Source organism: Thalassophryne amazonica, chromosome 14 (assembly GCF_902500255.1).
Source record: "Thalassophryne amazonica chromosome 14, fThaAma1.1, whole genome shotgun sequence".
NCBI lineage: Eukaryota > Metazoa > Chordata > Actinopteri > Batrachoidiformes > Batrachoididae > Thalassophryne > Thalassophryne amazonica.
Window position 1 is genome coordinate 59,647,026 of NC_047116.1, and position 12,023 is coordinate 59,659,048.

Genomic DNA, 12,023 nt, shown 5'->3' on the forward strand with positions numbered 1-12,023 from the left:
CTGGTTTGTGAACAATATTTGAGGGAAATGGTGATATTGTGTGTGTGGAAAAAGTTTTAGATCGTTGAGTTAATCTCATACAAAATGGGAGCAAAACCAAAAGTGTTGCGTTTATATATATATATAATGATCCACAGGTGTATATAATAAAACGGCCACCTCATTCTGTATGCAGAACGGCACCGTGTGCAAAAGAATGCTTTTGCAGAAATAAATGGACGAACACAAAGTCAAAAGTGGATTCACATTGTAAAAATGATTGTGTTTAAAGCCAGGGAAAAATAAAGCCAGCAAGCCACGGATGGAAAGGAAGCCACTTAGAAAGAGCAGAGAGACGACTGTCCATGAAAGGAGAACAGCAGCGCGCGCGCAAAAGAGCGATTTTGCAGAAATAAACGGACGAACACAAAGTTAAAGTGGATTCACATTGTAAAAATGATTGTGCTTAAAGCCAGGGAAAAAATAAAGCCAGCAAGACACGGATGGAAAGGAAGCCAGAAAGAGCAGAGAGGCGGCTGTCCATGAAAGGACAACAGCAGCGTGCGCACAAAAGAGAGATTTTGCAGAAATAAATGGACAAACATAAAGTTTTGTGTGTTTAAAGCCGCAAAAAAAAAAAAAAAAAAAAAAAAGCCAGAGAGCCGCGGAGCCAGCAAGGAGCACAGAGGCAGCTCTCCAGGAACCCGTGGTTCGGGTCTAGCTGGTCTGGTGCATTACAGGTGGACAGCAGCCTGGCACACAGCGCACAACTGCGGAACTGTGATGGAGTGTCTATTTTTGGACTGCGTTAAAAAAAAAAAAAGAAGGGACATCTTTAAATGCTGCTGTGAATCTGTGAATTGAAAATCCACACTTTAAAGGGACCAGGTGAAGGAGGGCTGGAGGTTTGGACCAAACTCATGCCTAAACGTGCGCCAACATGGCGTTATCATGGCGCTATCATGGCACTACATGGCTTAGTGTGGCTGATGCGAGCCATTCGAGGCTGTAATGACAGGTGGTCGTGGCTCACTAGAGGCTGCTACGTGGCACATGCGGGGTACAGAGAGGCACATAATGGCACCTTCATAGTGGATACGTGATAGATGAAAACGTGGGTCATTCTTCAAATAATCACCCCACACCCATGCGTGGCTCCTTCTTCAGCCTTCATTATTCGCTGGGACCGAGACTTTAGGATGCTCCTGGAGAATCCAGGAACCACCAAGGCTCAGGCTACTCATGAACTGGAAACTGTTGGAACACGAGCTTCACTGTCCACAGTGAAGTGAGAATTACACCACCATGGACCGAGAGGCTGTTGATAAAGAAAGAAGCCCCTGCTCTCAAATTGACACCTTTCAATTAGACAAAAATTTGCAGCTGCCCATATGGACAAGGTTTTTATGATCAGACGAGTCAAAGATTGAGTTATTTGGCTGGAATGCCAAGAAGCATGTTCGGAGGAGTAAACGTGAGGCTTTCAAACCCAAGAACACTGTACCAACTGCTAAGCATGGTGGTGGTAGCAGCATGCTTTGGGGCTGTCTTGCTACCAGTGGTACTGGTCCATTGCACCAAGTTAATGGTAAAAATGGAAAAGAGGACTACCTCCAAATTCTTCAACGTCACCTCAAATCAACAGCTAAATCGTTGAAACTTGGCCAAAATCGGGTTTTCCAACAGGACAATGATCCCAAGCACACATCAAAACTGGTTCTGGGTTGGATAAAGCAGGAATCTGTAATGGCCTTCCCAAAGCCCCGACCTTATCCCTATTGAAAATTTACACGTAAAAGCTGAGTCTGCACCAGGAAACGAACCAATTTAAATTAACTCTCTCAATTCTGCCAAGAAGAGTGGTCAAAAATCCAACAACAAATATGACAGAAGCTTGCTGATGGATAGCAAAAGTGCCTGGTCGAGGTGCAGCTTGATAAGGGGCATTTAACCAAATACTATATTTACCTATATGTGAATATACAGTAGTGTTCAGAACAATAGTAGTGCTATGTGACTAAAAAGATTAATCCAGGTTTTGAGTATATTTCTTATTGTTACATGGGAAACAAAGTACCAGTAGATTCAGTAGATTCTCACAAATCCAACAAGACCAAGCATTCATAATATGCACACTCTTAAGGCTATGAAATTGGGCTATTAGTAAAAAAAGTAGGAAAGGGGGTGTTCACAATAATAGTAGCATCTGCTGTTGACGCTACAAACTCAAAACTATTATGTTCAAACTGCTTTTTTAGCAATCCTGTGAATCACTAAACTAGTAATTAGTTGTATAACCACAGTTTTTCATGATTTCTTCACATCTGCAAGGCATTAATTTTGTTGGTTTGGAACAAAGATTTTGCTTGTTTACTAGTGTGCATGGGGTCATTGTCTTGTTGAAACACCCATTTCTGTTGTGTGGGCCGCTGAAGAGGAGGTACTGCTGGCCCACCACCACCAGAGGGCGCCCTGCCTGGAGTGCGGGCTCCAGGCACCAGAGGGTGCTGCCGTCTCACAGGAGCAGCCGGGGTGACAGCTGTCACTTATCACCTACGACAGCTGTCACCAATCATCTGATCTGCAGTGGTATATCAGCAAGACGACATCTCCACCTCTTTGCCGAGATATCGCTCTACCAAGGAGGTAAAGTACTCAGCCGACTGTGTTGTCTTTCTGACATTAATACTTTGTTACCTTGTGCGTTGGATAGCAGACATTTCTTCCGACGAGAGGTGGAGGTGGTTTTCCCACCATACGTGTTGCTGGGTGCAAACGCACCCACCTTTAACTGTTTTTGTTCCTCGCCAGCAGTACCAGATCCGACAAGCGGAGGCAGTGGCCACCTGGGAGTTCGGGACTTGGCGGCTCCAGTATTCCCGGGGCTCAGTGGCAGAGGAAATCGTGTGGTTCCGGTTCTGCTTTGGACAGACGTCTCTTATCTTCGAGCCTGCCCACGTGACACATTTTGTGAATTGACTTCTTTGTCTATTATTGTAATCTGCTGTGTTTGTTGTGCTTATTCACAACAGTAAAGTGTTGTTATTTGACTTCCTCCATTGTCCGTTCATTTGCGCCCCCTGTTGTGGGTCCGTGTTCCTACACTTTCACAACAATTTCAAGGGCATGTCCTCTTCAGCATAAGGCAACATGACCTCTTCAAGTATTCTGACATATCCAAACTGATCCATGATACCTGGTATGCGATATATAGGCCCAACACCATAGTAGGAGAAACATGCCCATATCATGATGCTTGCAACACCATGCTTCACTGGCTTGAATTCAGAGTTTGGGGGTCATCTCACAAACTGTCTGCGGCCCTTGGACCCAAAAAGAACAATTTTACTCTCATCACTCCACAAAATATTCCTCCATTTCTCTTTACGCCAGTTGATGTGTTCTTTGGCAAATTATAACCTCTTCTGCACATGTCTTTTATTTAATAGAGGGACTTTGCGGGGGATTCTTGCAAATAAATTACCTTCACACAGGCATATAAGTTTTCCCCTCTCCAATGAACTTTCTAATCAAACTACGCTGTTCTTCTGAACAATGTCTTGAATGTCCCATTTTCCTCAGGCTTTCACAGAGAAAAGCATGTTCAACAGGTGCTGGCTTCATCCTTAAATAGGGAACACCTGATTCACACCTGCTTGTTCCACAAAATTGATGAACTCACTGACTGAATGCCACACTACTATTATTGTGAACACCCCCTTTTCTACTTTTTTTTTTTTTTTTACTAATAGCCCAATTTCATAGCCTTAAGAGTGTGCATATCATGAATGCTTGGTCTTGTTGGATTTGTGAGAATCTACTGAATCTACTGGTACCTTGTTTCCCATGTAACAATATGAAATATAATCAAAACCTGGATTAATCTTTTTTGCCACATAGCACTACTATTATTTTATATATAAGTATATATATATATATATATATATATATATATATATATATATATATATATATATATATGTGTGTGTGTGTGTGTGTGTGTGTGTGTGTGTGTGTGTGTGTGGTATTTGAGAAGTGAAATGAAGTTCTCTTTGCATCTCGTCTAATGAGTGGCAACATGAGAGCCTCTAAACAACTCTCAAATGACCTGAAAACAAAGATTGTACAACATCATGGTTTAGGGGAAGGAAACAAAAAGCTATCTCAGAGATTTCAACTGTCAGTTTCCACAGTGAGGAACATAGTGAGGAAATGGAAGACCACAGGCACAGTACCAGTTAAGTGGCCCAAAGGCCCAAAGTGGAAGGCCAAGAAAAATCTCAGATAAGCTGAAGCAAAGGATAGTGAGAACCCAACCCACAAACCTGCTCCAAAGACCTACAAAGATGATGTTGCTGCAGATAATGTCTCTGTGCATCGTTCAACTATACAGCTCACGTTGTACAAAGAGATGCTGTATGATGTTATAATGCAGAGGAAGCCTTTTCTGCGTACACGCCACAAACAGAGTCACTTGAGGTATGCTAAAGCACATTTGGACAAGCCAGCTTCATTTTGGAATAAGGTGCTGTGGACTGATGAAACTAAAATTGTGTTATTTGAACAAAACAAGGGGCGGTTTGCATGGCTGAAAAAGAACACAGCATTCCAAGAAAAACGCTTGCTACCTACAGTAAAATTTAGAGGTGGTTCCATCATGCTGTGTGGCTGTGTGGCCAGTGCAGATACTAGGAATCTTGTTAAAGTTGAGGGTCACATGGATTCCAGTCAATAACAGCAGATTCTTGAGAATAATGTACCATGAATCAGTGACAAAGTTGAAGTTGAACCGGGACTGGATCTTTCAACAAGACAATGACCCTAAACACTGCTCACAATTTGCTAAGGCATTCATGCAGAGGAACAAGTACAATGCTATGGAATGGCCATCTCAGTCCCAGACCTGAATATTATTGAAAATCTGTGGTGTGATTTTAAGCGGGCTATCCATGCTTGGAAACCAACAAACCTGAGATGTTTTGTAAAGAAGAATGGTCCAAAATACCTTCAACCAGAATCCAGACTCTCACTGGAAGCTATAGGAAGCGTTTAGAGGCTGGTATTTCTGCAAAAGGAGGATCTACTAAATATTGATGTATTTTTTCTGTTGGGGTGTCCAAATTTATACATTTACCTAATTTTGTTTAAAGAATTATTGCACACTTTCTGTAAATCCTATAAACTTTACTTCACTTCTCAAATATCACTGTGTTTGTCTACTATATGATATATTTAACTGAAATTGCTGATCCAGACAACTAATGATTTGAAAATCATCAGGGGTGCCCAAACTTTTACATACAACTGTACATACATGTGATTTCTTATTGTTTTTATTTTTAATACATTTTCAAAAATCTCAAAAGAACATACTTTTTTCACATTGTCATTATGGGGTATTATGTGTAGAGCTTTGAGGGGAAAAAAAGAATTTCATCTGTTTTGGAGGCTGTAACATAAAATGTGGAAAAAGTGAAGTGGCGTGAATACTTTCTGGATGCACCGTACATAAAAAATGGAGGGAGCTTTTAAAATTGCAAACAAATACTTTTGATTATTTTGGGATGCAATATGTAAATATTGGTCACATATTTTATACTGGAACACCTTTTAAAGGAAATCACAATCCTTACCTAATAACATGACTTTGTCAGTCACTGATCTGACCTTAACCTTTGTCCAACATTTCCCAAACATTAATCAACTGGAGACACTCATGCAGGGAATATTCCTACCACATTTGACAAATATCTGCTTACCCGATTCTGAATTATTTTGTCTACAAACACACACAGTAGCGATTACATTTAACTATACCACCACTGGTGTGCAGGGTAACTAACTGAAACTATGGCTCAATATAATGTGGACCAAATCCACCTCTTTTGGTTGGACCAAGACTCAGCTGTTTGGTCTTATGCTGCTTTTGCATTTGTCTGACCAAAGTCAAAAATCAAATTGATCAAGGGTGGTGTAAGAACACAGAAAAACATTTATTTACCTTCAGAGCCCTCAGAACCACAAGCTGGATCGTTCCTCTCATGTTCCCTTCCTGGGACATTGAGCGGCGGAGAGTCTCCATGGCGACATGATTGGAGCGGCCTAACAGCGATTCTCCATTCACTGACACCAGCTGGTCATTGACACGCAGACGCCCGTCCTGTAAAACACACAAACCTGTTTGTATTTATTCAGCATTTTAATTGCATCAGATTACTTAAGTGTGCTTCACATGTCCTCCATTTAGAGCTCTATGCCAGCAGGTGATTTCACTGATCACTTTGAGCGGATAGGACGAGTTCATCAGTGAAATCATCTGCTGGAGTCAGTGGCTGCAAAGAAAACCTGCACCCTCTCGGCCCTTTCTGGAATGTCTTTGGACACCATTGCTGCATGCATTCAACCATCTCAAAAACGCTCTTTTTCAACCAGTCAAAAACCTACATATGGCCATTGTGTCCTTGGTCAAGACACTTAACCCACCTTGCCCGTGTATGAATGAGGTGGTGGTCGGAGGGGCCGCAGGCGCAGAATGGCAGCCACGCTTCCATCAGTTTGCCCCAAGGCAGCTGTGGCTATACTAGTAGCTTACCACCACCAAAGTGTGAATGTGCGAGTGAATGAATAATGCAACTTATAAAGCGCTTCGGGTATCTTGAAAATTGGTCTATAAATGCAAGTTATTATTATTAAAAGATGAACAGCTCTGATTTTCATGACAAAAGTCATTGTTGAACTGCACAAATATTATACTCACAACCATCACATCAGTAAACTACTCCACTGGTTTTCCTGGAGTGTGTGTTTGTAACAGTCTAATTCCATTCATTTCTGTTTTTCCATAAAGTGAGACTCAATCACAATTCTTTCATACACGGGCGTAGCCAGAAATAATAATTAAGGTGTGCCTGTGGGATTTTAGATCGTCTTGGCCCAAAGCAAAACGATCAGAAAAAATAAACAAGAGCAACAGTTTTTACTCTTTGTTTTGACATCCCATATAAAGGAGTAGAGAGCACAGCAGTCCCCGTTTGAACCCTGTGTGATATCGAAGGATTTGACCATTTATGGGGACAGCCGCTCCCGTTGTGCAGTACATACACAGAATAACTTCACATGGACAAATGGTGCACTATTTTGTTTTTGGCTGCAATCACCTAAGCAGTCGCGAAAAGTGTTTTTTGTTTTTTTTTTCCCCACTGGAGAAGGGAAGATGAAGCAAGTGGGAGACGTGTCGGTAAGTGTTAGCCTACACAGCTAACCAAAGTAGCTCTGTTCTCTTGCCTGCAAAACCACCTCGACATGCTTGAGCTCTGGGTCATAAGCAAACCGCAACACATGTCCACTTTCCCACCGCATCGTCACTTTTTCTTTACATTTTCACTTTGTTTGCGTGTAATTTGCCCAAAAACCCAGAGAAAATGCCATGTTTTTTTTCCCCCCGGAATTAGAGAAATTACGTCATACGTGTCATATTTTACCCCTTTAGTGCCCCCCCTCAAACGAGACTGTGGTGCCCAATTGAGAGCCTGTTTGCGAAGACTTAGTTTATGTAAATGGATTTATCCATATTAAAAGTGGATAATTACAGAAAATACATACTCTGCTTGGATAATGGCTGAGTGGATCCATTTGATTGGTGCTTTGCATGTCACATGACATGGATTATTCATCAGATTTGTGCTTTGTTACATTTACTGTGCAAATTTGGTTCCAATTACCGTGTGTTTGGTTCCATACATTTTAGATGCTAGTGTGCATGCACACACACTAGTGGGGGTGGCTTTAGCTAAACATGGCGGAGTTTGTTTTGCTGACCGACGAGGATTTGAATGAGCTAATTGACGGTGCTAATTCTTCTAACACAAATAATCAAATAAACAAATCCACTACGTTGTAAGCCATCTGGTGGCATGAAGAGCTGTTAGGATGAGGTTAGAATGAAGAGCTGGACTGAGGAAGTACACGAAGTCAGTGCACGGCCTCACAGACTACATCATCAGAATATTTTTGAACTATCTGACTGTTTTTGCAAGCTGACTGAGAACAATTTTGGATTCCAATTTAAAGTTCGTGTTGGACTGTTGACATCAAAGCACCAGTGACGCACAACAAAATGTAAGTCCCATTTCTGTTGTTTATAAATTAATAAAATATCAAATGACAAGGATCTATTTCAGCCATTATATAAAACAAATAATGAATGTTTTTCATTCTTTCAATGGAACAAATATTTAATTCCGTGAATGATGGAATGTTCCACATTTCACCTCAAGAATTATTTGGACCATTGAACTCATAAACATTCATTACTTGCATACTGTTTTATGATAAAATGCACATAACAGTCATCACGGCTAAAAGTAAAATAAAAAGGGAGCTAAAGATCATTGCAGAATTGATTCACAGCTCTGCTGAATAACGCTTTAACACAGGAATCAAATAAAGCAATCACGCCTTTTTTTGCCAGATAACAAGACAACAACCTGAAAAGGTTGCTTTACCACTGACTATGCAGTCTTGTCTTGTCTTTTTTTTTTTTTTTTTTTTGCTTTTTTGCTTTACTGAAACAACCACACCAAAAGGAAAAATTCTGACATCATGTTGACCAGCATATCTCAAGTAGTAACTAAGTTACACAATCTCCTGAAATGGCATTTTCTGGGGAATTTTAAAGTCTAAATTTGATTAGTTGTCCCTGTTTGCTTCAAAATATATTCATAGAAATCCATTTATGCACATATACGAGGTCTGTTAGAAAACTATCCGACCTTTTTATTTTTTGCAAAAACTATATGGATTTGAATCGTGCGCTTGCATCAGCCAAGCTTGAACCTTCGTGCGCGTGTGAGTTTTTTCAAGCCTGTCGGTTGCGTCACTCACCTGTGAGCACGCTTTGAGTGAGCAGTGGTCCACCCCCCTCGTCGGATTTTCATTGTGAGGAAAATGAAGGATTTGGAACTTTGCTCCATCAAATTTTTCCAGAAACTGTGAGAGACAGCCAGGTGGAAACCATTCAGAAGATTCAGACGGCTTTCAGGGACGATTCTATGGGGATCACACAGATTACGTGCGGAGGAATTTGCGCGTCGGGACGGAGCCACTAATGGCGCGGGACAAAAAGCAACGCTGTGATGAAGCCTCACAGGACATGTTGCAGCATGTCCAGCTCGTCCACAATTTCTCGGATAGTCACACGACTGAAAAGCCACAGAAAGCCGTCTGAATCTTCCGAATGGTGCAAGAGCTGGGCATGTTACAACATGTCCTGTGAGATCAACATGGAGGTGCTTTTGTCCCGCACCATTAGCGGCTCTGTGGCGAATTCCTCCACTCCTCTTTTCATGACAAAAACTCCTGTAACAGTGGAATGTGTCGAAAAAGTGGTATGTCCACCTCTTCTGGCATTTCTGTAGTAGTCAGACGACGTCCCGGATCAACACAGAGTTCAGTTTGGAAATGATGTGGTCGTTTCAGCCTGTTGATCACTGCTCGGAGCACGGCGCGTCCTCTGCCATTGTGCGCCGTCTTTAAACCGGTTGTAACACTCCTTAATCTGTGTGATCCCCATAGAATCGTCCCTGAAAGCCGTCTGAATCTTCCGAATGGTTTCCACCTGGCTGTCTCTCACAGTTTCTGGAAAAATTTGATGCAGCAAAGCTCCAAATCCTTCAGACATTTTCCACGCAATGAAAATCCGACAAGGGGGGTGGACCACAGCTCACTCAAAGTGTGCTCACAGGCGAATGACGCAACCAACAGGCGTGAAAAAACTCACGCATGCACATGAAGGTTCAAGCTTGGCTGATGCAAGCGCACACGATTCAAATCCATATAGTTTTTGTAAAAAATAAAAAGGTCGGATAGTTTTCTAACAGACCTCGTACATGACTGATGCAGACGTTTTTAAAAATGGAGAAACTGAGGTGGCCATTTTGAAAAATTGGCCAAAAAATAAATAAATAAATAAATAATGGGAGTGTCTGGATCATTTTTGTCATCATTTTATTGGAAAGAGGACCCAAAAATCTCCCAAGAACCAAATTTTAGTGAACTGTTCATGAAGTGCATGACTCTATCAACATGTCAAATAATCTAATCAATTAGACTATAAAGCTGTAACTGGTGATGCAACAGACAAAGTTGGTCTGTACACAGCGTCTCCACTGACAACCAGGCAACCCTCAGAGCTGTCCAAGAGATATTCAATGACTTGGAATATTCATGTATCCATACACTGAAGTGTCTAATGAAAACTGACTGCAAAAAAGATGATCTGTATTATAATAGTAATTAGTTTGTCTTTGCAGAGGAAAAATTAAAAAATGCCACTGTCCAAATATATAATATGAATATAATTTGGCATAAATTGAACTAGCCCTAAAATATAACAACTTGACCATTTTACCTTCACTAAACGACAGGTAATTACTCTGGCTGAAGGAAAAAAAAGATTGGAGGAGAAAAAACTGCCCCAAGGAAGTCATTGGGTAAAGAGCTGATTATATTTTTTGCAGTGTTCTAGCACCAGCGTTAAAAAAAAGCATCTTAAGGCAACAAAGATAACAACTGCTGCAACAAACCCCATTAAAGAGGTGTTCTCCAAAAGGCACTAAAGAGGCTCGATAAAGTGACTGTATAAGATTAAGAAAGTCTTCAGAGTGTCCAGAATGTACACAAAAGTAGCAGAACTAGAAATAGAATGATCCGCACCACCACAGCGCTCCCATGCAAAAAATCTTTAATAATAATAAAGACGAGACATTTCGGGCAATATAATATGAGAGCAATATAATCATACGCAACAGCCAACAAAGACACCAAAATCAAAACACAATGAAAAAACATACGAAAAAAATTTACACACGAATGAATATATATATGTATACACATGCACACGCATATATATATATATATATATATATATATATATATATATACACTCAACAAAATATAAACGCACCACTTTTGGTTTTGCTCCCATTTTGTATGAGATGAACTCAAAGATCTAAAACTTTTTCCACATACACAATATCACCATTTCCCTCAAATATTGTTCACAAACCAGTCTAAATCTGTGATAGTGAGCACTTCTCCTTTGCTGAGATAATCCATCCCACCTCACAGGTGTGCCATATCAAGATGCTAATTAGACACCATGATTAGTGCACAGGTGTGCCTTAGACTGCCAACAATAAAAGGCCACTCTGAAAGGTGCAGTTTTATCACACAGCACAATGCCACAGATGTCGCAAGATTTGAGGGAGCGTGCAATTTGCATGCTGACAGCAGGAATGTCAACCAGAGCTGTTGCTCGTGTATTGAATGTTCATTTCTCTACCATAAGCCGTCTCCAAAGGCGTTTCAGAGAATTTGGCAGTACATCCAACCAGCCTCACAACCGCAGACCACGTGTAACCACACCAGCCCAGGACCTCCACATCCAGCATGTTCACCTTCAAGATCGTCTGAGACCAGCCACTCGGACAGCTGCTGAAACAATTGGTTTGCATAACCAAAGAATTTCTGCACAAACTGTCAGAAACCGTCTCAGGGAAGCTCATCTGCATGCTCGTCGTCCTCATCGGGGTCTCGACCTGACTCCAGTTCGTTCGACTTGAGTGGGCAATGCTCACATTCGCTGTCATTTGGCACGTTGGAGAGGTGTTCTCTTCACGGATGAATCCCGGTTCACACTGTTCAGGGCAGATGGCAGACAGCGTGTGTGGCGTCGTGTGGGTGAGCAGTTTTCTGATGTCAATGTTGTGGATCGAGTGGTCCATGGTGGCGGTGGGGTTATGGTATGGGCAAGCGTGTGTTATGGACGAAGAACACAGGTGCATTTTATTGATGGCATTTTGAATGCACAGAGATACCGTGACGAGATCCTGAGGCCCATTGTTGTGCCATACATCCAAGAACATCACCTCATGTTGCAGCAGGATAATGCACGGCCCCATGTTGCAAGGATCTGTACACAATTCTTGGAAGCTGAAAATGTCCCAGTTCTTGCATGGCCGGCATACTCACCAGACATGTCACCC

At 41.5% G+C, this 12,023-nt stretch overlaps 1 protein-coding gene across 2 annotated transcripts in view; it reads right to left on the reverse strand.

Moving 5' to 3' along the window:
- LOC117524798 (partitioning defective 3 homolog B-like) overlaps positions 1-12,023 on the reverse strand; it is an 830,560-nt gene that overhangs the window by 449,431 nt on the left and 369,106 nt on the right. For both annotated transcript variants that reach the window (XM_034186621.1, XM_034186620.1), the window contains exon 13: positions 5,981-6,139. In XM_034186621.1, coding sequence (XP_034042512.1) covers positions 5,981-6,139 — 159 coding nt within the window. The remainder of the gene's footprint in view (positions 1-5,980; positions 6,140-12,023) is intronic.